At 45.7% G+C, this 22,927-nt stretch overlaps 1 protein-coding gene across 11 annotated transcripts in view; it reads left to right on the top strand.

The window, feature by feature from the left end:
- Window positions 1-22,927, top strand: part of MAPKAP1 (mitogen-activated protein kinase associated protein 1) — an 85,150-nt gene that overhangs the window by 48,023 nt on the left and 14,200 nt on the right. For 8 of the 11 annotated variants that reach the window (XM_015279321.4, NM_204826.2, XM_046901645.1 and 5 more), the window contains 2 exons: window positions 14,641-14,748; window positions 21,191-21,331. In XM_015279321.4, coding sequence (XP_015134807.1) covers window positions 14,641-14,748; window positions 21,191-21,331 — 249 coding nt within the window. The remainder of the gene's footprint in view (window positions 1-14,640; window positions 14,749-21,190; window positions 21,332-22,927) is intronic. The other 3 variants (XM_040648948.2, XM_015279320.4, XM_040648947.2) reach the window with 1 other exon arrangement.

Below are 22,927 nucleotides of genomic sequence, written 5' to 3'. Positions count from 1 at the left end.
TAGTTTGGTGCAGTTTTTAAACGAGTATATAATCTGTCACGGATTTAATTAGCTATCTTCAGATGAAAGCTGAAGTTTTAATAAAAGTTAGAAGAGATAACACAGCGAAGGACACGGATGAGCTGTCTCAAGGCCATATTCCAAGGGAACGATAAGAGCTGTAAAAAATGGCAGAGGAGAGCAATTGAATGAAGCAATGAAAATCTGATTCTCGTAAAAGGAAAAAAAAAAAGCCCAAGCAGAGCAGTGCTGTGTGCTGGTGGGCGCGGGGCTGAGCCCTGCACGGCTGCGAGCTTTGGCTGCTGGCCAGGAGCCATTGTTCACCCTCTGCTGCGGCGGCTCCGTCCAGATGTGCCAACTGCACGTCCCGGCTTTTGCCAGCTGACTGCGCCGTTTGATAACCGGCTCTCTGGATGCCCATCACTGGCCGCAGAGATAGAATTAAATGATGATGATCTTCCCACAAGTTGGGAGAGGAAACAATGCATATAAATCTTGATTTCATCTCAGCGTGAGAAGTCTTTATCCATCATCACTCATAATGAACAAGTCGTTAGCTGCGATGAATGGTGTTCTGTTTTTTTCAAACACCTCTTTTGTTCACTTTTTGGGTGACTTTTATTTATTTCTTGGGGTCAGATTTCTCTTCCCCGAAGGGAGGTGTCTGGAGGATTCACTTAGCTCAGTATTTAAACTACTTTCCCCCTTCGTGTAACAGATGTTATTCTTCGTCCATTTGAAATTTCTTCTTGCTGTTATTCTGTTATTTTGTTTGGTCGTTTAGAAAAGGAATGGAACTGTCATTCATTCCTTCAGCTGATACATAAACTGCTTTCGTGGCGCTTTTGTCAGAAACCCTTTGTTGTAAAGGGACGTATTGGCATAAATGTCTTTTGTTTGTTTGTTTGTTTGTTTGGAGGGGGGGGAATAATATGAGAAATACTTTAAGCCTTGTTTTATAAGTAAATTATCCACGTGACTTTTCACCTCTTTGAAACATGACCATCATCAATGCTGGGATGTAAATCACAGCAGAATCCGCAGCTGAACATCTTTGGATCACTGCACGTGTGTTTACTTATGAACCTGTCGTGCACTCTGTTGAGAGCAGCGGCGCTGCTTGCAGGTTGTGCTTTAAGCTCGTGGGTGGACGCAGCCAGAGCTGCAGCTGTCAGCTCCGTGAGCTGCAGTCACTGCTGGGCACACGGTGGCTGTGGGAGCGCTGTGCTCGGGTTCCCGTGTTACTGAGCCTGGTAAAACAAATGCTTTTTATTTTGTATTTTTTACATGTTGCTGAGCGCTCATAATGCAGTGCTGGCATTGTGTGACGGTGCCACGTGGGTGATGGCACCTCCCAGACTAGGTACTGATGTATTAAATTGGTCAATCATAACTTAAACTGTTTTATTAAAAAATTCCCTTATCCAAAACTTCCCTCATTCCCAGTTACTGCAATTCATCATTCAGCAGATTTTAATTTATTTTTTTGGTCTCTCCTGTCATTTTTTAAAACAGCAGAAACTGCAGCTGTCTGCACAGAGGGGTCCACTTGCTTGCACTGCCCTCTGGACCTGGAATGAGCCTTTTTCCATCCCCTTCTGCTGCTGTTGGCAGAACGGGGTAGAAATGCCACCTAGATTAAAGGGCAGTTACACCTCAGGATGCACACACTGACTGAAGCAAGCACAGAGAAGGATTTTTGTCACCACTCTTCATGTAACACCAAATCCTTCATTTTGGGAGTGAATATACCTCTTACGTTCAGTGGGAGATACGCAGATGAATGGAGTTTGAGATCAGACTATTAGCAGAGTGAGGTCCCATGCCTTTGTCGTTCAAGTCATTATTAAGCAGTGGATTTGGATGTCAGAGTTCTGAATAAAAGATGACATAATTTAGAAAAAGTATTACTCCTCATTCAGCAACACTTTTTTCTAAGTTGATTGTTCTGATTCTTATTGCTACGAACCAAATTATGAACCATGCCTATGAACTTTTCTGCATATTCACTGTGCCTGCAGGTCAGTCCTCACAGGACAAATGAATTTATTGTGTTTACAGCTTCGTAAATGGGACCTACATTTATAGGAAAGTGTAAGCCTCGGCTGGCTGTTCTGAGAGGAGGAGAGCTTAGATATTAGACTAGCTTTCCCTGGCTATTTTATTCAGCTAGGAACCTGTAGCTTACAGCAAGGCCTTTCAACAAGCAATTGATTCGTGTGTTCCTGAAAATCCCTGAGCCCTCGGTCACCTCTGCGAGCCCATGACCTTCTGAGCTTCTCAATTTCGGTTCTTTGTTTTAAAATGCCATTGCTGTCCTTGCAGCGACCAACCTTTGCTTGTGGAGCACAAGGCTGTTAATGGCAGAAGTGTCCTGACGAATGGCAGTGCAGAGCCCAGGTTGCTGTTTTGTTTCAGTATGTGCACTGGCATTCATGTAACTGCATGGTGGACTATGGCTGTAAAAATGACATTAATGCATTTGTTTCAAAATTCTATTTGTTGAAAAGACTAGAGCTGAATAAGATTTCTGATTGCAATCTAACTGCAAACCAGAGATGATTTGCTACAGGAATATATAAGTCAATAGATGAGGACAGAAGTGGGCTGCGACCTTTCATTCATAGGAAGTACAATGAAAGAAGTGGAAAAAGTGTATCTGTTGTGTCCAGCTCTATTTAGATATTATGTTAGACAAAGTTACTGCAGGGAATTCAAAGTATTCTATATTCTTTGCAGTTACTCTTTCCTGGTATCGCAATGCTTTACGTTGAATATATGATCTCTGATAATTTTTAACTAATAAATTTTGTGCAGATCCACAGGAGGCACAGGTGGAAAATCACCTGTTTGTGTCGTAGCTGAGAGAACCAGACCCCTGATGTCCCTTCGCAAAGCACGAGGTTGTACGGGAGCCGTGTTTCGGGGGCCTCGTGACCCATCCCACAAGAGATACCAGCAGGGGGTTAATGGGAATGCTGTATCCTTGTCACATGCCCAAATAACAAACGGGAAGAAGTTTATGTGAATGGCGGCAAGGAAGGGAAAAGCCTGTAACAAACAGTCAGTGCTACGTACTGGAGAAGATAAATCTGCAGGGGAAACTGTCGAGGCAGATGTTTAATTAGTTGGAGTCAGGCTGGATAAATCAGGATAGGAGCTGTCTGTGCAGGTATGCTGGTTTGCCTGCCTTCTCTATGGGCTGCTTTCATTGTCTTTAAAGCTAAGTGTTCTCCTTGCTTAGGAAAGAAGCAGCAAAAACAGCCATATAAGCTCGCTCTCATTGTAATGGATTCCCTTGTGTACACTCATAAAATAGAAAATGTAATTGATGTTTTCCTATGGTAATGAAAAATAACTAAGTGGAATTCTTTATCATCAGTTTGTTTAACCTATTGCATGCTCAGCAGCGTGTACTGCAAATGCGTATTTTACACAAGAGCTGGAAATAAAACACTCTTGGTTGTGGAATGAGCTCCCAGAGGAGATCCAGCGACGGACCAGCTCGAGGGAGCTCTGTAGGGTCTTTCATACAAGAGCTTTGTGAAAATAGCCAGAATGGGAGAGTAAGAGAGGAAGGGCTGGGTGGTGCCCTGACTGCAGCAGGGAGGGGGAAAAGCTGAAAGCCCCACACGGCTCTGCAGGGCCTCACGTGGGCCTCACTGGTGTGAGTGGAGCTGAGGTGCCGTGAACAGGGCTCCATAGAGCACCCTGAGACGCACAGATGATTCCAAGATGGCTTTGTATCAACTTGCCATGTCTAGGGATCTTTGAAAACATTACTGAACATTGCGAGCACTCCAGCAGCTGAAAGTTTAAGTATAAAGTTGGTCTGAAATGCAGCAGATTCATGGAGAGGGAATCATGTGCTTGAGATCGTGTGTAAGAACTCCTCGTTCTTCCTAAATTTATCAGTGGAAATGTCAGATACGGCGCTGCCTGGAATTTGGAGAGAAAAAATGATGGAGTCTTGAAAAGCCTTTTTATAAGGTGAGATTTGGGTGGTGCAGCACTTGGTATAGTTCTACTCCTTAGAAATCAGTGAGAGTCTTAATATTAACTTCAGAAAGGAATAGACTTCAGGTATGCTTTTATGCTCACGTCCTCATGTTTTGCAGAGGGATCCTGCAGACGTGCAGACCCCGCTGTGAACTGTAGAGTATTGGTGTCAGTGCAACTGCTGCTTCACTCCACAGCTAAAACACCGTTGTACACAGTCAATCCTGAGTGTATTTCTACTGGTCTTACTTTTACACGTTTACTGGTCTTACTTTTAGCATATTTACTTGTTAGCCACACTAAGAATTCCGTGTAGGGCAGAGGTGCTCATTAAAGCCGGCTCGTCGGGAGGGCTCTCATGCAGACCAAGTTGTTCCAAGGTGGTGGGTGCAGAGCCTCCCATGTTCAGCAAGCACAGCACAGTGCTGGGTCAGACTGCACCCCTCGAGGTAGGTAGGTCTTATCAGGCTTCTTGTATCTGCACTAAAAGCCACATTCAATAGTTTCTATAAAGTGTGTTTGCATGGCTTACAATTGTAAGAACGTGAGAAAGATGATGGCTTCGTTCTTGGTGCTTTGTATATCTTGATGCCATGGTGATTCTCAAATTAAATATGTGCAGGAACTATATGTACACTTGGAAGCTATCTTCCCTGCCTTTCAGCTGTCTCATTCCTTTTGTTCCTCAACAAATATACTCCCTAGGATGCCAGTTGCCTTTTTTTTCCATGGCTTGACTGAATGGACTATAAATACTAACATAAAATAGGACTGCAAAGAGAATATGTGTAGGGGCTTTGGCTTTAAACAAATTAAGTACTGATGTCCATTTATAACAACTGAATGTTTTCAGAAGGAAATGAGAGTCAAAACTAACCAATGTAAAATGCTGAAACATTAGAATAAGCCTTCCCATCCCTGGCCTGTGTCAGCCTCTCGTCATTGGAAATTCTGCGAGTGGAGAAGCCTTGTCTGATTAATCTTGTCTGATTTTTAGTAGAAGTTCTTTGCAGGATGAACATGCTACTGATTGTTATTTAATAGCTGCTTCAAACTGTAAACATCCCTGAACCAGAAATGCTCAGTCCTTTTAAGAACAAAATGCGACACAAGTTTAATTGCTATAAACAGTATCTTCTGCCAACATTTCACAGACATGACCTGTATTTTCCACAGGTTAGCCTGAGTTATTAGCACAGTATTCTGTTCAGTTTGGAGAAAGACTGGTGCTTTTCTATAAATGAAAACAGCTGCTTTACAATAACATTCGAGTTCCTAACAGCTGTCAACTATTGCTTTGTGCATTCTTTAAAATATGTAAAGTGACCAAAAATAGTCTAAAATAATCCTCCTAATCTGGATAAGTGTGTTATCTCACTGCCAAAGGAAACTGAGTAATAAAGAGAAAAATTTGAGAAGCTGGAGTAGGACGTGGGGCTAAAAGCCTTCATTGGTGCTGCATTTCGGTCCTGCGGTGGGGTCGGCCCGGCTGCCCCTCGTGGCTCTGAGCTGCCATCAGTGGGTGAGAGCTGTGATGGGCACAGAACTGCGTTGTGATGCATTTAACTTCTGTTTGCGCTGAGCTCTTTGGTTATCCTTCAGAACCTGGGCAACAGCTCACAGGAAGGAGCACTGAGGCACATGTGAAGCTTTTTCATTTCGACAGCAGTGAGGGAAAGGGTCTGAGTTTTGTTGGAAACCACATTCTAACAAGTAGTTTCAGCACCACTTTTAATGTCACATTTCCTAATTCAAACATGTTTCTGAAACAGTTTATTAACACATTTTATTCAAAACTTGCAGCAGATATGCAAAAGCTACAATACAAAGATATGGTTGTTCTGAAGGACCACATATTGCCAAGTGCCCTTCCAGGCCCCAGGGAACGCACAAGGACGCAGTCAGAAAGGCTTTCCTTTAAACCTGTCCCATGGTTTTCTTCTTTCTGGAGTACTCAGCAGCTGTGTCAGTAGGAGTGGGTCTGGGTTTCCTTCACTCCCTGCTGGCTGCAGGAGCTCCTGGTGGCTCTGCTGGAGCCGGAGCCGAGCTGGGAATGGGGCAGAGGTGTGGGGAGGAGCGCTGTGTGCGGGCAGCCCGTCCTCCCCCAGTCATGGCTGGGTGTCGTGTGTTGGAGAGCATGGGGAGGGAGGAACAGGGGATGAAAATAAAGCCTGGAGTAATGGAGAGATAATAGAAAGGAGGAGAATTAGGAAGGTAGAAGAAACCGCCTAAATCCACAGCCCTGCGATTAAAGTGTTTTTAAGAGATGAACCATGATTAGAATAAACTGTCACTTAAGTCGGATGTTGCTGTTGAAGATGGTAGCTGAGGAGCTTAAAATTAAAAGTAAATATGTTAGAGTAGGCGACGCATATGTTTGCTCTGACTCTCAGCGATGGAAGCCTCAGCATCTGTGACAGTGAAAAGCCAATTAATTTGTATTTTCTTGTGCTTGCGTGCGTGCTCTTCTGCTTAATGGTAGTTTTGAGTTTCTTTGGCTTTCAGTGCTTTGCTTTGGGTAATTATAGCATCCCTGCGGAGTTTGCTGCCCTCAGTTGTGAATGGCTTTACCTGGAAATACTTCAGAAACGCTGTTTTTCTTCACTAAGCTGTTAACACTAGCAAGATACAAATTTAAAACCACCAATATTCATAGGTCCTCAGCCAGACTTTCTCCTGCTGGCTGCTCCCCTCTCACCAACAAAAAAAATACATTTAAAAGAATAAGGAAAACGCTTTGGTTTAAGTGCACGGCCTCCAAATGTCACAGCTTTCTCCTGGGTGTGCCTGTCCCATTGCCAGGCGGAGCAAGGAGCTGGCTGGATCGTTCAGCAAAGTGTCCTCTGGATTGGTGCTGTGCAGGGCGAGCACCTCTGTGCTGGGGAGGGTGGGACAGAGGCTGCTTGAAACGATTTCCATCTGCCAACAGAGGCGATCTGTTTTGCAGCAGCAGTGATTGATTTCACTGAGCCCTTTCTCCGAGCGCTGACGCTGCGCAGGCACGGACGTGGCGGGGGACGGGCTGCTGGTGGACGTGGAACAGCTCACGGGGAACAAAGTTTGTGAATAGTTTGTCAGAATAGACATAGCTCGTTAGTCCTGTGCGTTTGGGCTGATGGGATTCTGGACATCAGCCCAAATCGTGGAGGAAAATGTTTCACGTCTGGCCTCTGAAATGAAAGTGAAATATAGAGTTGAATCTCTTCCAGAGCTGTTGGTATTGAAATCGCACAGTTATTGGTTGTTCCGGGTTGGTGATAAAGCCATAATTTATGTGACATTTTAAATTCTACAGTTCAGCGTTTGAATGATAGAGGTTTTTGTTTATTTTATCCTCTGATGAGAGAAGACACCACTGTTACATCAGGTACGTTTGTGGGACCATCTCATTTGCTTTTGGGGCGCTTGCGCAGCCCCCGCCGGGCAGCCGTGTTACCTGTGCTGTGTGCTGATGGGTGGGTAACCAGGAGAAAAGCACCTTTCTCACCTTGAGAGCCACGTTGGTAACAGAGACCGTGTGCCGATGCACAGCCCGGGCTGCGGCTGTGTTTGGTGCTCTCAGTGGGCAGCAGCTGCAGAAGGGCCTGTGCTGTGTTTGCTGCAGCGTGCAGCGCTGGCGCTGCCCTGAGCACTGCTTATCTCCCATGATGAAATACTGTGTGTGTGCTGTTGTGTTTTGGCCATAGGTACCTTATGCTATAGGTCAAAGGTGATGATTTCTTTCTCCTGTCAACTTTATTTAGAATGACATTGCTAATGCAGGAAGAATAAAGGTCTGTAGTAAAAATTGAATATTTCTGTGATTATTCCAGACCGGTTTGCTGCAGAGCTGCATGCTGTCTGCCTTTCTGTTCTACAAAAGAGCAATACGTAAACGAAGTGTGTTTGTTCCTTTTTAGGGGCTTGTGACTAAATTCTTTAATTTCACTGGCTGTCAAGGTAGTGTTAAGTAAAATGGGTTTGAACTGCTGTAGTTTTTGTGTACTGGACTAGATGTCAGAAACCTTTGCCATCACTGGAAATTCTGTCACTCTGGATTTACTATCTGTTTCCCACAGCTGAATTCTTAAGCAGTGTGATTTAACACCTTGGCTCTCCATCAGCCAGTCCTGGCATTTATTTGAATGCATTACACCGCTGGTTTCCATAAACTATTTTACAATTGTTTCATATAAATGACTGTTTATTTCTACAAAAACCATCTGTATTTCTGTGGAGAGCAGCAGATAACTGTGTAAAATTTGGTCATGTCACAACAGTGCAAGTTAAGAAAAAGCAGATTGGACTTGGAGAAAAAGTCTCATGCTTGTGCACAATATTAGAAGTTTGTTTTTCACAATTCAGATATCTTTATTAACCAGTGTTTGCATTTGTAATGATAAAATCTTCACTCCCCTTTAGAGGTGTTGAGGGGCGTTGTGGATTTTTAACAGATAAACAGACTTAAGATGTCCTCACAGCAGTTGAGTTTGAGATGTAAACATTCTGGCTTTACAGCTATTTCCTCTCGAACTGTTTACATACTTTCTGTTGCTCTGTTGTCATTGCCAAGCACACAGTGCAATCCTTGCCCTTTCTGTTGCATTCTAAGAAAAAATCACAATGCAGGAGTCCCACCGCCCCTCGCTGTTCTCAAATTTTTGCTTTCTGCAAACTATCGATCCCTCTCCTTCGACCTCTTTGTTTATAATCTTTGCTCTGTCTTACAACCAAGGGTCAGTGTCCAGTGCCGATGGGAAAGCGGTCTTCCCCTGCTGCAGTGCAGGCCGGTGACAATGTGGACAATGTGCCATCTCCCGGTGCCATCTCCCGGTGCCATCTCCTGGTGCCATCGGGGCTCTGCGCTCGGCCACATGGGTTCCTCCCCACTCCACGCACACATGGCCGGCTGAAAGCTGGGCTCTGCAGCACTGCGCTTGGCACAGCTGATGCTTTCTGACAGGCTACATGAAAGGGTAGAAGTACATAAACGTCCTCTTCTTTATGGCCTTGTGATAGCCATAGCATATTTCCAGCAATAATAAAAAAGTGGTAACAACACATAAATATAAACACAGGTTAAACTAAAAAGAAATCACACTTTCAAAACCTAGCAAAGCAGTAGAGCAGTAAATCATGTATTCTTGTGAAAGAAGAAATTTAAAAGAAGGAAGTACCACAGACATCAACATTAAATGTTCATCAGCTGTTTCCTTTCCTGTCTTATCCCTGTACTTCAGCAGAGCTCGAAACACAGCTCACGTTCACTTTTGTTTCCTTCCTGTCTGTCTGGCTGCTACTGCAATGATCGTTAGGCAACGGCCGCCAAACTGCCCTCCAATCTCTAATATCTCGTGTGCAAGTTTGGAATTAGAACAGTGTGCACGAGACGTGGAGCTGCTGCACTGCGGAGGATGCTGTACCTTCAGGCAGAGCCTTCCTGTGTGCTGTGTGAGGAGCTCTGCCTGGACAGTGAGTGCTGAAACTTGTCCATGAGCAGGCAGGCATCACGGACAGCATGGGGAGAGCTCGCTTACAAATGTGCTGCGCTGTTAAATGGGGTGTGATATAATGCTCCTCGCTCAGGGAGTAGCATGGAAGCCATTCTTTGGAGGAGTGTGAGGAGAGACCTGCATTCCTCAGCTTCCTTTTAGCTACATAAAATTTTAGCAAAGAAGGAAATTAAAAGGTGACATGGACAAATGCAGTACACCGAGGAAGAAATCAGAGCAGCTTTTGTAGGGGAGGTTGTGCCTCGCAAACATGTGAGCAGCCCCTGATGCCAGAGACCCTCTGAATGAGGATGATGCGCTTTATACGGCACGCTTAGATTTCCAAAAAGATTTGACAAAAGCTCATAAAGCAATTAAGCTGTCATGGGATGAGAAGGAGGATCCTCACATGGATTAATAATTGATTAAAAGACAGGAAACAAAGAATAGGAATAATGGCTCTTCATTATTAGTAACTAGGTTACTGGTGGAGTTCCACTGGAACTGGTAGAACCTGCATTGTTCAGTTAATGTGCAGCGTGGAAAAGGATGTGAATGCTGATGTGACAAAATGTGCTGTTGATACAAAAGAAGCAAGAATAGTGCAAATAAAAGCTGTCTGTGAAGTGCTGCAGAGGTATCTCACAATGCTGAGTGACAGGACAATAAAACGAGAGAGGGAATTCAGTGTCAATGAGTGCAAAATAATATACATGGTGAAAAGCAACCGTAACTATACGTATACAATGATGGGCTCTAATTACCTTCCATCAGTCAAGAAAAGTATCTTGGAGTCGTCATGGATAGTTCTCTGAACACTTCAGCTCCGTGCTGAGGAGCAGTCAGAAAGGCAAATAGAATATTAGAAATTAGGAAAGGAGGAGAGGACGAAACAGAAAGCATTACTGCGCCCATGCTTAAATCGGAGTGCCCACATCTCGATTATTATATTTTATCTTAAAAAGGATAATGTCTCAAAAAGGATAACAGTAATAGCAGCAAAGATGCAGAAATGTATGAATGCAAAAATGGATCTGACAGGAAATGAAGAGTGGGTTCTAAGCAGAGATCTTCTGCTAGTTTGCAAACCGAGGTGACTGGGCACAAGGGGAGGCTGTGAGGTGTGTGCGTAGAGACGGAACATTGGGTAAATTGGGAGGGTTTATCACCGTTGTTCATAAAACAAGAACTGTGTGGCACCAAAAGCAGTGGGCAGACAATGATGTTCTGAGACAAAAGGGAATTCTTTTGCTCACACAGTGCAATAAATTATGGGAGTCAATGTTATGGAAATCAGAAATTCAAAAGTGTTTTGAACAAATGCCTGGACAATAAAGGGAGCGGAAGCAGCTGACAAAAGAGCATAGCTGGAGCTGGGGCTTTTGTGAGAACTCAGGAGCTCGTGGGAGCTCGGCAAAGATAAGGGCTGAGCAGGGCGCAGTGGTGCGTTCTGTTGCAGAATAACATTAGAAATGTCGGTTCTGTTTTAAACCGTTTGGGTGGGTTTTTTGTTTTGGTTTTTTGTTGTTTCTTTTATAGTGGTGTGTTCAGGAAAGGTTAGGTTTGACAACTCCACAAACATCAGATATCACGGTAAGTCTTTCTGTAATCCTCGTTTTATCTTATTAACTTGTTTGCAGATTGAGATGGCTTTTGTTTGGAGTTTTCCTTAAAGCCTCTTTTTCTTTCTAAGTGCTACTATTTGTTTATTGTGCAGATTCAACCCCTGACCGTGGTATTCTTCATTGCTATTGAAAGTTAATGGGGGAAAAATTGCATTCCAAACATTTGAACCTGTAGTAGCCATGGCTGAACTTAGTTGATCTCTGGTGATCGGTTCAATTTAGTTACGATTTTTAGCCATTAGGCTGGGGCTGAATGATGGTGATTTGGTTGAGGCCAAATGTCTGTAGAAAATTGGCTGTTTGATAAGAGCCCTGTTATCAGAGGGGGATACTTTCTCATTTACATTTAGATGAGTATTGATTATTTATTTACTCAGAGAAGTGAGATTCGTTCCCAATCTTATCTCTCTAGTCTCTGCTTGTCAGCAGAAAGAGAGATAGAGCTCCTGACATCAGCCCAAGATAACAGCACTTTGTAGTGAAGATAAAAGTTGGAATGGGCCTTTTTCTAGTCTTGACTGAAAGGATAAGTTTTAAAAATTAGAACTGATGGGTCGTGCTTTCAAAACCCCATTCTGAAGGCTTTGCAGTTTAAATGGCAACAGAATTGGTTTGTTGTTACACGGATGGCCATTCGCCTTTTGTAGGAGAGGTGCTTAATTTGATTATGCTGTGCGATTCTTCCTGGGACGCCTTGGTGTGGTGCCATAGGAAAATAACACTACAGATGCGGTATTGCATTTTTTCTTGTCTGTTCTTAATTCCCAATAAGCCTTCCTCTGTTGTAAGGGGTATCTTGAAATAGTAAGGCACAGTAGGTGCCTGCGAGCAGAGAGCAGCCAGCAGTGGTGCAGGGGGTCGAGTGGTGCTGGTAGGGGCGGCGTGGCCGCTGTGTGGGGGCACCGTCAGTCCCACGGGTGGGCAGCAGCGCAGGGCCGGGAGCGGGCAGTGGCTGCAGCTGGCAGCCCGGGATACAGTGCAGTGCTCTGCGCCGTGCAGCACGCGGTGCACCCTGGCAGGACAGGAGAGAGGTGCCCGGGCTGCCCCAGGGCTGGGCGTGCTGCTGGGCCTCGAGGTGCCCCATAATGCCTGGGGGATTTTTCTCTCACTGTTCTGTGGCTTCTTTCAGACAGACGCTTGGGTTCTCTCCGTCCTCTGCAGAGGCATGACTTGGCTTTTCCAGGCCCTGCTTGCTTTATCTCAGCAGCGGTTTCTCTCCCTCCAAGTGTTTGTGGCAAAGCCTGAGGACTGGAGCAGCAGCTCATAGCTGTTCCCTTGGTTCTCAGGGGAGGTCCTGCTGCCTCCAGCGCTCCTGCAGCCGCACGGAGCCTTTGCACCAGGCAGCAGGAAGCCACGGAGCCTGGCCTTGGCACTGCAGCCCGAAATGTGGTTGGAATTCCCACAGCCGCAGTCTGATAGGAGGCCATTAAATCACGTAATGTTTCTGATACAGTTACTTCGTTTGAACTCGTGAGGGACGTCTGGTAGCAAAACTCCCCTGCAGACCCAGCCGGATGGTTGCCATCTGCCGTGAAGTGCAGGCCACGTAAATGTGCACAGACACGTACTGTGTATTATTTCAGAGTAGGTACTGGAAAAATCCACACATACTTTTCTGTGAATTTCTTCGTATTTCCTGTTTTTAAGGAATTATTCACATAGGAAGTTGCCTGAGTTTCTGAGCTCCATGGCATGGAGGAGCAGCACTCTGTTCGGGAGCAGAACGCTCTGCACGCGGCTTTGGGGAGACGAGATGGGAAGCTGTAATTGGACGTCTGCTGTAGTAAATTTAACATTAATTGGCTAACAAATTTCATTTCTTAGGCGTGCCATCAGAGGCCAAGATACTTAATTTTCTTATGTGTTTTAAATATTTCATCACATACTGTCATAATTCACAGCAGAAAAGTATTCAGAAGTATTTTAAATTCTCATGAAGAGGGGGTAGATTTATTTCATTATTTCAGTTCCAGTTATTTTGTTATATAAAGACCAGTGTAAAGGTCCGTATCATTGCTCAGCCTAACCAGCCTCGGGCCAGCGGGTTGCTGCAGTCCCCTCCAGCAGCTGTCTTTTCTCTAACGTCAGAAGCACAGTTTAAGGTTGGACACAGCTCGATCTGATTAAAGTAACATTGTCATCAGAACTTTGCTTCAGAAATTAGAAACACTCCTTGAGCTGTTTATAGTTTGTAAGGATTGGGGCAGGGGGGAGCTCTCGGGTTGCTCACTGCAGCCGCACTGCTGTGCCCGTTGCTGTGCTGCTGCCCACAGACGGGAGAGCAGGGCAGAGCTGTCAGCCGGGCACACAGCTCAGAGGCAGGCAGGGAGTGCACTGTCTGTGGGCTGCAGTGAGGACAGAGCCTGCGCCCCAAAACCCCGGGGCTTCTCCCTGCCAGGTCTTGGAGTGGTGTCAGCACTGTCTCCTTCAGTGGTGTGGTTTGAGAGGAAAGAAACTGACACCTGAATCTTGAAAAAGACCTATGACTACAGGAAATGTGTCTGAAAATAACTCATTTTAAGTAACAGCATCATTACGTGTTCATGTTTGATTCAGTTATATGAAATAGACTTTATCTTCAGCAGCTGTAATGTTAGCAGTATACAGATCTCTCCAGAAAGATCAAGTTCCCCCACTGAAGACCCTTCCTGCTCATTGCAGCCATCCAGCTGCTGGGACACCAGCTCCTTGCCTCCAGGCAGCCTGGGTTCCTGGTTATGGAGGGAAATCCTTCATGCTGATTAGCAGTGCAGCCTTCTGACAAATGCACTGTTGGCAAAGGTAGAAATAGCCAAATTGGGTGGAGCTGATTTTCATGACAAAATGCAGTTCTTAAAGGAAGTTACAAAAGAAGGGCTATTTCCCATATTTCACAATGCTCTGTGCAAACACCTCTGAGCTGTGTAGTGGGCTGGTGCTTTCTCATCGTGTCTGTTTGGCTGAGCCCCACAAGAGAAGCAGGCTTTGGTGCTGAGCTGGAAGAGTCACACACTGAGGTGTGCCGTGCAGCCACACAGCAGCCGTGCCCACTGCCTGGGGTGCGGAGCTGCACCGTCCTCGGGCAGACAGCAGCCAAGCAGCAGCTGGGGATGGGTGTTCTGTACCAGAGCCACAGAGAGAGCAGAGCAGCTGGGAGCACACACTGTGCTTGCACATCAGGAAGACTGCCCAAGTAATACAGCATAGATACACACCAAGATCTGGATAGGAGTTTCTTAAAACAGGCAGTGCCCTTCTCTTGCAGCATGGGCAACGTATTTAATACAGGCTCAGAGTAGGAGTAGTGCAGAAGTTTTGGTTAGAATTTGGTTGGCACCAAAGCGGGTAGCGCTCCCAAACAGCCCAGCGCATCTGGAATATTTTGTCTTCTTGCACACCAGCCTCCCCCTTCTCACTATAGGGCCCTTCCCTTTGGAAAAGAACTTTGAAACATAAGTGTCTACCTGCCTTACTTTGAGGGTGTGAGTAATCTTGTAGTAGTTGAACGTGATAAGCCATCACTTTGTTAGAAAACAGATGATTTTACAAGTTACTTTATGTTTCAGGTCCTCAGTATCGGCTGGAGAAGCAGAGTGAACCTAATGTCCCAGTAGATTTAGACTGTACCTTGGAGAGCCAGAGCACTTTGGAATTCTGCCTTGTCCGAGAGAACAGTACGTTTGCCCTTTTCACTTTTGCTCTTGTAAATTGCTTAATCTCACATAAGTTATGTATTTTGGAATACAAGCTGTACTGTCTGGGCAAGTAAGTTCTGATGAGACCCTTTCCTGAGCCGCTGCTCTGTTGTGCCAGAAGAATATTCCAAAGGGAAATGATGGATTTCATACCTTTTACTAAACAGTCTGCATCCTGTTTATCACTTCATGATTAATATTTTTCTGTTAAACTCTGCTTTGTAAAGTTATGACCAACCCTGAGAAACACTGGAAACATGAAGATTTTCTGTTGCAGACACTGTTCAGTCAATGAAGTGCCCGGCTTGCAGTGTGCTTTGCCATGTCTGCTCTGCTGTAGGAGTCAGTGACATCTTTCATTAGAATTTGAAGAAACCGAGCATGAAGCTGTAACTAGAGCAGTATGATGCTTTTAAAAATGCTAGACAAGTAGTCATCTCCCCACTTGTGCTAAAAGGTTTTTGCTCTGTTACTGTTATAATGATCCTAATACCATTTCCTGATTTACTTCTTTACTAGAAATTATGTGAAACGTATAAAATAGGCATTTAGCATAGATTTGTGTTTGTCCTCCATAGATGCTGTACCATCCTTCAGTCTTTCCCACTGTTAAGCTCTCAGTTTTGGTTCTTTTGCATTCTATTTTGGCTGTCAAGATTGTGCTTGAACCAATGAGGAAACTTCCAGCATTTCTGTTCTCAGTCAGGGCTGTGTTCAGAGTATTCGCTGCAAAAATCACAGTCACCCATTTTCAAGAAGCAGGAGAATTCTTGCTTTTCAAAGATGAGACCCTTTCATTTATGCTTTCCTGCTATAGTGTTTCATATTTTGTCCTAGAAAGTCAGCAGACCGTCACCAAAGTAACTCCTAACTCCAGTGGCAAGCAAAGGACTCGGCTTCTGTGTAAGGAATAGCAAAGCTGCAGCATGGCTGCAACGACCCCCGTAGTGGTACATCAGTGCTGAGCTCAGGTCTGCCAAAATATCCTTGGCACTCCTGCTTGCTTTCTTCATTAAATGGTTCTAAGAAAGTGTGAGAGAGAGAATGATGCAGGAGGCAGAGAAGCTGCGCGCAGTGCAGTGGCCTCCCCCCCGTGCACTCACATTCTCCCGAAGGCTGAGCTCCCCAGCGCTGTCCCCAATTGCGTCCCAGCTATTATTGTTGCATCAATTTTTGGTCTTTGAAAAGATGCATACTGGTCACACTTCAGTAGGTTTTGCATACTTTGATTAAAAATGGCATCTTTGTATGCAGGGCCTGTAATTAAAAGTAGATTTTATACACTGAATTTTTAACTTATTTTTGTGATCTGTGGAAGAGTCCCCCCATGGCCGGAAAGTATTCAGACTGATGCTCTGAGCCCTCATGAGCTACTGGGTTACTTCTCTTATCCATCTGTCCTAAGTTTGTGGGTAGCTTAGCAGGAGGCACTCATCTACCCTGCCTCCATCCCACACTTGCAGCCTTGGCAGGGCGCACAGAGCCCCACAGAGCCTGCTCCGACTGGCCCATATCAGGGAGCTCTCACCTCTGACTGGAGCCCTCCTGCGGTAAACACTGCCCTTCGCAGTGGGGCGGCACGCCTATGGGAGAGAGCCTCTGTGCAGAAAACAGAGCTGAGGAAACATGTGGGGAGGTCCTGGTTAGACTGCCAGCTCGTGAGCTCTCCAGGCCCGTGTTAGGAGGATCAGCAGAGCCCTGCCAGGACAGGGACTGCGTGGAGCCGTCCTGTCTGCAGGTGCCGGCTTTGGTCCTGCTCACAGGTTTTGTGCCTGGCTGAAAGGGAGGGCTGAGCGGCCACTTCGTTGTTGAAAAGCATTTTGCTGAGTTTGTTCAAGGCTGGCAGCAATCTAGGCAAAATCACAACTGCTTATGCACACTGTATCTTCTCTGCCGTGCTGTAACTGAGCGCTCTCTGAATTGACGCCACGTTCCCATAAGGAATGCAGGAGGAGTTTCACCCCAAATGTAGGTGAATTTGAAGTGATTTTCCATTGTTCCTGCGAAGGGGTATATGCGAAACAGCCGTGCAGTGAACTCTCTACACAAACAGATGTTCAAGGACAATGCAGTATATAAAATCAGTCATAATTCATGCATTGTAGTTCAGTTCCCCGAACGCGTTGAGAAATTGGATGCTGTGGTGCTTAAGGAGCCATCTTTTGGCACGGCGTTGGAATAGAAATAGTGGCAATTTTGCACCATTAATAAGATAACTTGACATTTCTAAGTCACATCAGAATGTTAGTTCATGTTGTGCATTTTGTTTTTATTCAAAGTATTTTTAGCTTCAATCTGCCACTTAGGACAAAACTGCTCTACTAACTGTAATTTTTTCAATCTACTCTTCATAGTCTCATATACACTCATAAATACGTATGCACATATATACATAAAATGCCAAATATCTGCTGATAAAATAGCTGCCAGTTTCCTTTGGGCAAATAGAAAGTTTATATTTCAGGGTATTAAATGAAAACAGAGACCTTTCCATTATTAAAAGTATACGTGGAGAAATCCCATATCTCCCCAGCTTTTACTAATGACATTCGGTCTAATAAAGTGTTTCCGATATTTAGAACTATTTAACTTGCACTGAGATTTATCTTTATGCTAAAAGCCAGCACTTTGTAATGTGAAATGCTTTTACGTGTAGTGGCAAAGTATTCATGGCTGATTTAGTTTTATTCTTACCATCTCACTTCTGGAAAGTTCCTCTTTCTCATTTTATCATTAGATAGTAATTAGTATTCAAGGGAAATTGGTCTTAATATATTAAAATTGGTTTAGTGCCTTTAGACCTGTACCAAAGGCTGTCTCTTATTGGAAAATGTAACCGGGGACTCTGTGTATGTAATTAATTGTAATACAATTAAGAACTTTCATTAAGCAATAGACAAGTACATTAAAGTAATACGGGGACATTTCTGCAGTGCAGTCAGCTTTATATTTTGTTGTTTCATCGAGGAAATGCAGGTTCACTTGCTCTTGAATGGGATTTTCTTAAATATTTTAAGAAGCTATATTACAAGCAGCATCTCTGTGTTCTGATATTAGAAATACATCACTTTTAGACATCCCCTGGCTCTTCCAGGAGTCCGTGCTGGATCAGCTTCAGCTTTCCGACGTGTCCGTTCCAGGCCCGCGCCTCTGGTGCCACAGTGCTGCTATGTTACTGCTGCTGCAGCTCCCAGTGGGCCGGAGCCCGGCAGCCCTGCGCTGCAGCCCCCCACTTGCCCTCACCTGGGGGCACGAGGGATGCGCAGTCCTTGGGCAGCTGCCCCACGTGGCCCTGTCCCGGCTCAGCTTGGAGCAGCACCGCGTGCTTCCTTTGGGCAGCTCTGCTCGTGGCTGAGCTCATGCCCCGCTTCTCCCACGGCGGCACCCTATGGAGGCTTTGTGAGCAGCCCGCTGCCTCGCAGTGCTTGGCTCTTTGTGCGGGCTCCTACCCGGCTGTCCTGCACACAGCTCCGGCTTCTTTTGCAGTTTCCTTCACAGTCTCAATCTTAATTAGGCAGACGGTTAGCAGAACTGCAGAGCTCTCGGTGTTCTCTGCGAGCCGTTATGCAGCGGCGTTTGTTTCTGCCCAGGCCAGGCTGTGCGCCCTGCCGGCCGCTGGGCAGCTCTGGGAAGCGCCAGCCCCAGCATCCACTTTACTTGATTGTCTTCCCAAGCAGAAGCTTTTACATTCAAAAGCCACAGTGCGATCTCCATTACAAATACCCTGACAGGCCTGTAAATATTTGACAGGTTTATTCACAGCTGCTTGCATGTGGAAAATATTTTTACGATTTTTCCCCCAATCAGCCGAGGAGACGGCGCTCCTCTCCTCGCTGAATTCCAGCAGTCTCGCAGACATCCTCGGAGCTGCGGGGAGAGAGCAACGTGCCAAGCTCTGCAGTCAGGTTTTTCCCTGCAGGGCATTTCTCTCTGTTGTTACTGATATTACTGCTATTATCCAATGCACCCTCAGGGGTCCGGGTGTCTTGCCATCTTTAGACAGATGATCTGTTTTGATGGTGGAGTTTCTGGCTGCTCTCCCAAGAGCAGCAACTGTAGAATTCTGTAAACCTGAATCCATTCACAAAGCTTCATAAAACAAAATCAGCAGAGGTTATGTGATGCGTGGAGGATCTGAAATGCTTCCAGCGCAAAATCCTGCTGCTCCCTCGCGTCAGCCACAGCACAGCGCTCTGCTGCAGCTTCACACACCAACACGCTCACGTTTGCAGTCACGGCGGCGTTTTTTTTCCCCTGCATATGACCTGTCAGGCTGCTAATTTTCTTTCTAATACTTCTAATTGGGGTGTGTGCCATGTGAGAGCAGCCGGGCGGCAGCAGCTACGGGCAGGCAGGGGCCGGGGCACAGCAGCAGTGGGACCGGGCAGAGCTTTCCTTCAGGAGAGGTGCAGGGCTGAGGTTGGTCTGCTCTTTCTGTTTGGTTAGGGAGGTGTTAACGGTGGCGCAGCAGTACCGATGTCCCCGCACTGGGCCGGGGTGGGCGGCTGCTCCCTGAGCCCTGCTGTGCTGTCACCCTGCTGCAAGATGCTTCTGAGTGCACCAAAAAGTTTGACATATCTCAGTGTATCTTTGAAGTACTGCAGCATGAGAGTTTGACATGATACATTATGATAATCCATAGTAGAGACATTAACACAGGGGTCTTTGACAAAATACATTGTAATGTCTCTGAAGGAGCCATTACAATTTATCTTGTCATTCTGGAGCATGGAGTGGTGGCGATGTTAAGATGGCTCTGCATAAATTCACACGTAGGCCATTTCCTTTGATTTTGGAATTTTTTCAAGCCAAATGGCACAGCCCAGTGTGTAACTTAACCCCTCTGCCCCACTGCGTGGGCTCTCCCCGAGGGGCTGCGGGAGCACAGTGGTCTCAGCTCTGCTGTGGGTGGGACGGAGGCGGTGGGACTGACGCGATGAAATGCGAATCTTCTGTGCACACTCAATGTGTATTTTGAGTCATGTAGCAGAAAATGCTCATCTTACTTCAGTGCAGACATGAATGGTATTTGTCATAAGCAATGACATTTGTAACTGAATTAACAAACAGGGAAGGGAACGGTCCTGCTGAACTGGGAAAAAAGCTCCATTCCTGGTGGTTTTGTTCCTTCTCTCTCCTGCATCTGTCCTGCTCACAGCCACTGCCCTGACAGTTTCTTTTGCTGAAGCAAATGGCGGGTAGGTCCAAAATTACCCCGGTACAAGGGGGCCTGCTTTGGAATCAATGCTAGGAACTTGACTCCAGTGCCAGGGCTCCCCTCAAGCTGCTGCCTTTGCAGTGCAGATGCCCTTGTTGTCAGGGCCAGACCTGAGAGCTCTCTGCTTCCTGGGTGCTGGAGTGCCCGCTTTCGGGCTGAGGGGCAGCACCACAGCGAGGTGGGGGCAGAGATGGGCAGGGGGTTCCCTCGAGTGTGCTGTGGCTTTAAGGCCTGTACTGAAACTCCAGCATCTCATCTTCCCATTATTAAAATTTCAGCAAAATATAAAGTTTTCATTAATCTCCTGCAGCAAATTTAGTACTCTGAACTGGCAGTTGGTTCAGCTTTTAGGACTGCATTAGCTGGTATATTGAACAAAACGTGTCATTCTTCAGTATCTACTTGAAGAAGCTAAATCAGTTTTCAGATATATTTATACCGCTTTATCTAACAGCACTGGAATGATCATTTAGAGCTGAGATGCTTTATTAGCAGCTGGCATAGAAATTACTTTGTACAAAATTATGTATTGCATTATAGTAATGTTTAAATTGGTGTTAATCCAATGTCATAAAACAAAAGAAATCCTTAAAATGTGTTGTATTTTTTCAGTAATTGGTATTTTGGCTTAACGAGATGTTACCTTTTATAAAGCCATACCTGCAGCAGTAACAAGAATACTAATTGACAGTAAGCTGCTGCACCGTGAGCTGAGCTGGGGGCAGAGGCGGTGCCGGCAGTGCAGAGGCCGCGTTGCACCACACCGTGCTGTGCTGTGCTGTGCTGCAGCCGGGAGAGCCGTGCAGGTGTGGGCACCCACGGCCGTGGCTGACACGGGCCCGGGCAGTGAGTGTGCTGGGGCTGAGCTCAGCCGCTGCTTCCCCACGTGCTGTGCTGGAGATCCCGTGTGGCAGCGCCGTGGTGTCCCATGCCCCGCGAGGGGCTGACGTTGGGACATTGCACCGCTCTGCATTGGGATGTGAACTTCTGCTGCAACGTCTGCGATGAGCCGGTGGCCATGTCTGTGGGTGGAGCGTGAGAGTGTCCTCCCACTGCCGTGGGCCCTGAGCACTTTCTCCTTTCCTAAAAGGATTGGCAGTCCCTCGGTTTAGACGTCAGTGCAGGTGCCCCCGTACAGCCGCGTGCTGCCGGTTTGTGTGCCTCCTGTAACCTCTTGTTCATTGCTGTGGGCTTGTTTTGCAGGTTCGAGAGGAGAGGAGATCTCAGAGGAGGACCCTCAGATCGACATCGCCACGGTGCAGGACATGCTCAGCAGCCACCACTACAAGTCCTTCAAAGTCAGCATGATCCATAGGCTTCGATTCACCACTGATGTTCAGTTAGGTAAATCAATCCCTACTAAAGTGCTGTGGAGAATTGAATGTTTCAAACCTTTGGCCATATCTAATAGCTAACTGTCCATTTCAGATGTTTTTAAGGCATTCATTATCACGTTGGTCAGTTTTATTGTGGAGTGCATCACTTGAAAGTGTTGCTAGCATTTCCGCAGTTAAAAGAAATGCTTTCCATTGAAAATAATTTGGTATTTTTAGTATCCACCATCAGCTAGCACGTTTCTTCTGAAGGAAGGCCATTGGTTAATGACCCCATCTCTTTTTTATTTTTTTACTGAAGGATTTTAGCCACCAAGTCGAAATTTGGAGTGAAACGAAATACAGCTAGCGTCCCCTAAAGGTGTTGTGTTGTCCTTCTTTGCTTTCTGAATGCTTTTGAAAACCTGAAGGCCGAGGGATGACAGAATCCTGAATTATCAAAGCCCCAGTACTGTTTTAAAATGATTGAATGGCTTTTTAACTCTGTGTTTAAATTGTGGAAATTTGATTAATGATGGACTGGTGGGTGACCTGTGACATTCCTGCAAATACCGTCCATAAAGAAATGATTCAGCAGTAAAATATGAGGTGCTGTGGTGTTTACAAAACACATTTATTCTTGGGAATTCAGCAGAATTGTTAAATTGAAGCGCTAGCATTCTCTGTACTGTCGTCTTTACAGTCTCTTCGCTCTTCCATCCTTAAGCACATTATAAAAGCATGTCTCTAAAATTTGTACAGGAGAGGTTTTCTTGGTGGTTTTGAGCTGTCTTGTTAAGGAAGGATTGATAGGCTGGTGCTGGAGCAGGACAGCACTGGGCACGTTCTCTGCTTCTGAGCAAACTGTCGGGGAGTGAGAGTTTGCTTCCAGTGAAGTTTGACTCCCTGTGTCTGGAAGCTGTCTGAAATGCGAGACCGAAGAGGTCACAACAGATAGTGCAGATAAACGGGTAAGGGAGAATAGCTGTTAGATGGAACAAATGGCGTAACTTGTTTCGTCGCGATGGAGCTGACCCTGCCTGGTAGTGTAAGGACCATACCATTTCCCTCCCATAACACTCTGTGAACGTGTATGCTTTCTGATGGCAGCACACTGACAATGGGATTTTTACATTGTGATTATTGTTTGAAAATCCAGGAGGGCTCAGTGCGGTGTTCACAGTCCGGGCCAACAGACAGCACCAAAGCCTCCAAATGAAGTCAAAATAATTGTATAGTGCTGTTTTTTTTTTCTACTGAATGTCTCTGTGATTAAAGGAGCACTGCTGATAGAGCAAGCACCGAGGTGCTATTTGCAGTAACGATGCCGAGTGCTAATGTGTCAGTCATCTCCGAGTAACGGACTGCTCCATGCAGTCTGAAGTATTAAAAAAAGGCTAATTCTCTCTTAATCTCTAATGAGTGGCTGTGGGTATGGAGGAATCCTTCACTGGCTTAGCGATCGGTCAGCAGTTGGTCACCAAGACTTTTCTCTGTAGTGTTTTTATGTGCCATTGGTTTTATGGAGCAGCCACAGCAAAGTGACGGCTTTTCTGGAGATTCTGAAGCCACAGCATTGCTCCTAATGGGCAGCATCAGTGGTTTGATGGCAGCACAGGTCGGCCAC

This window comes from Gallus gallus, chromosome 17, assembly GCF_016699485.2.
Source record: "Gallus gallus isolate bGalGal1 chromosome 17, bGalGal1.mat.broiler.GRCg7b, whole genome shotgun sequence".
Taxonomy (NCBI): Eukaryota; Metazoa; Chordata; class Aves; order Galliformes; family Phasianidae; genus Gallus; species Gallus gallus.
The sequence above is the reverse complement of the archived record's forward strand: the minus strand, read 5'-3'. Positions and strand labels throughout refer to the sequence as shown.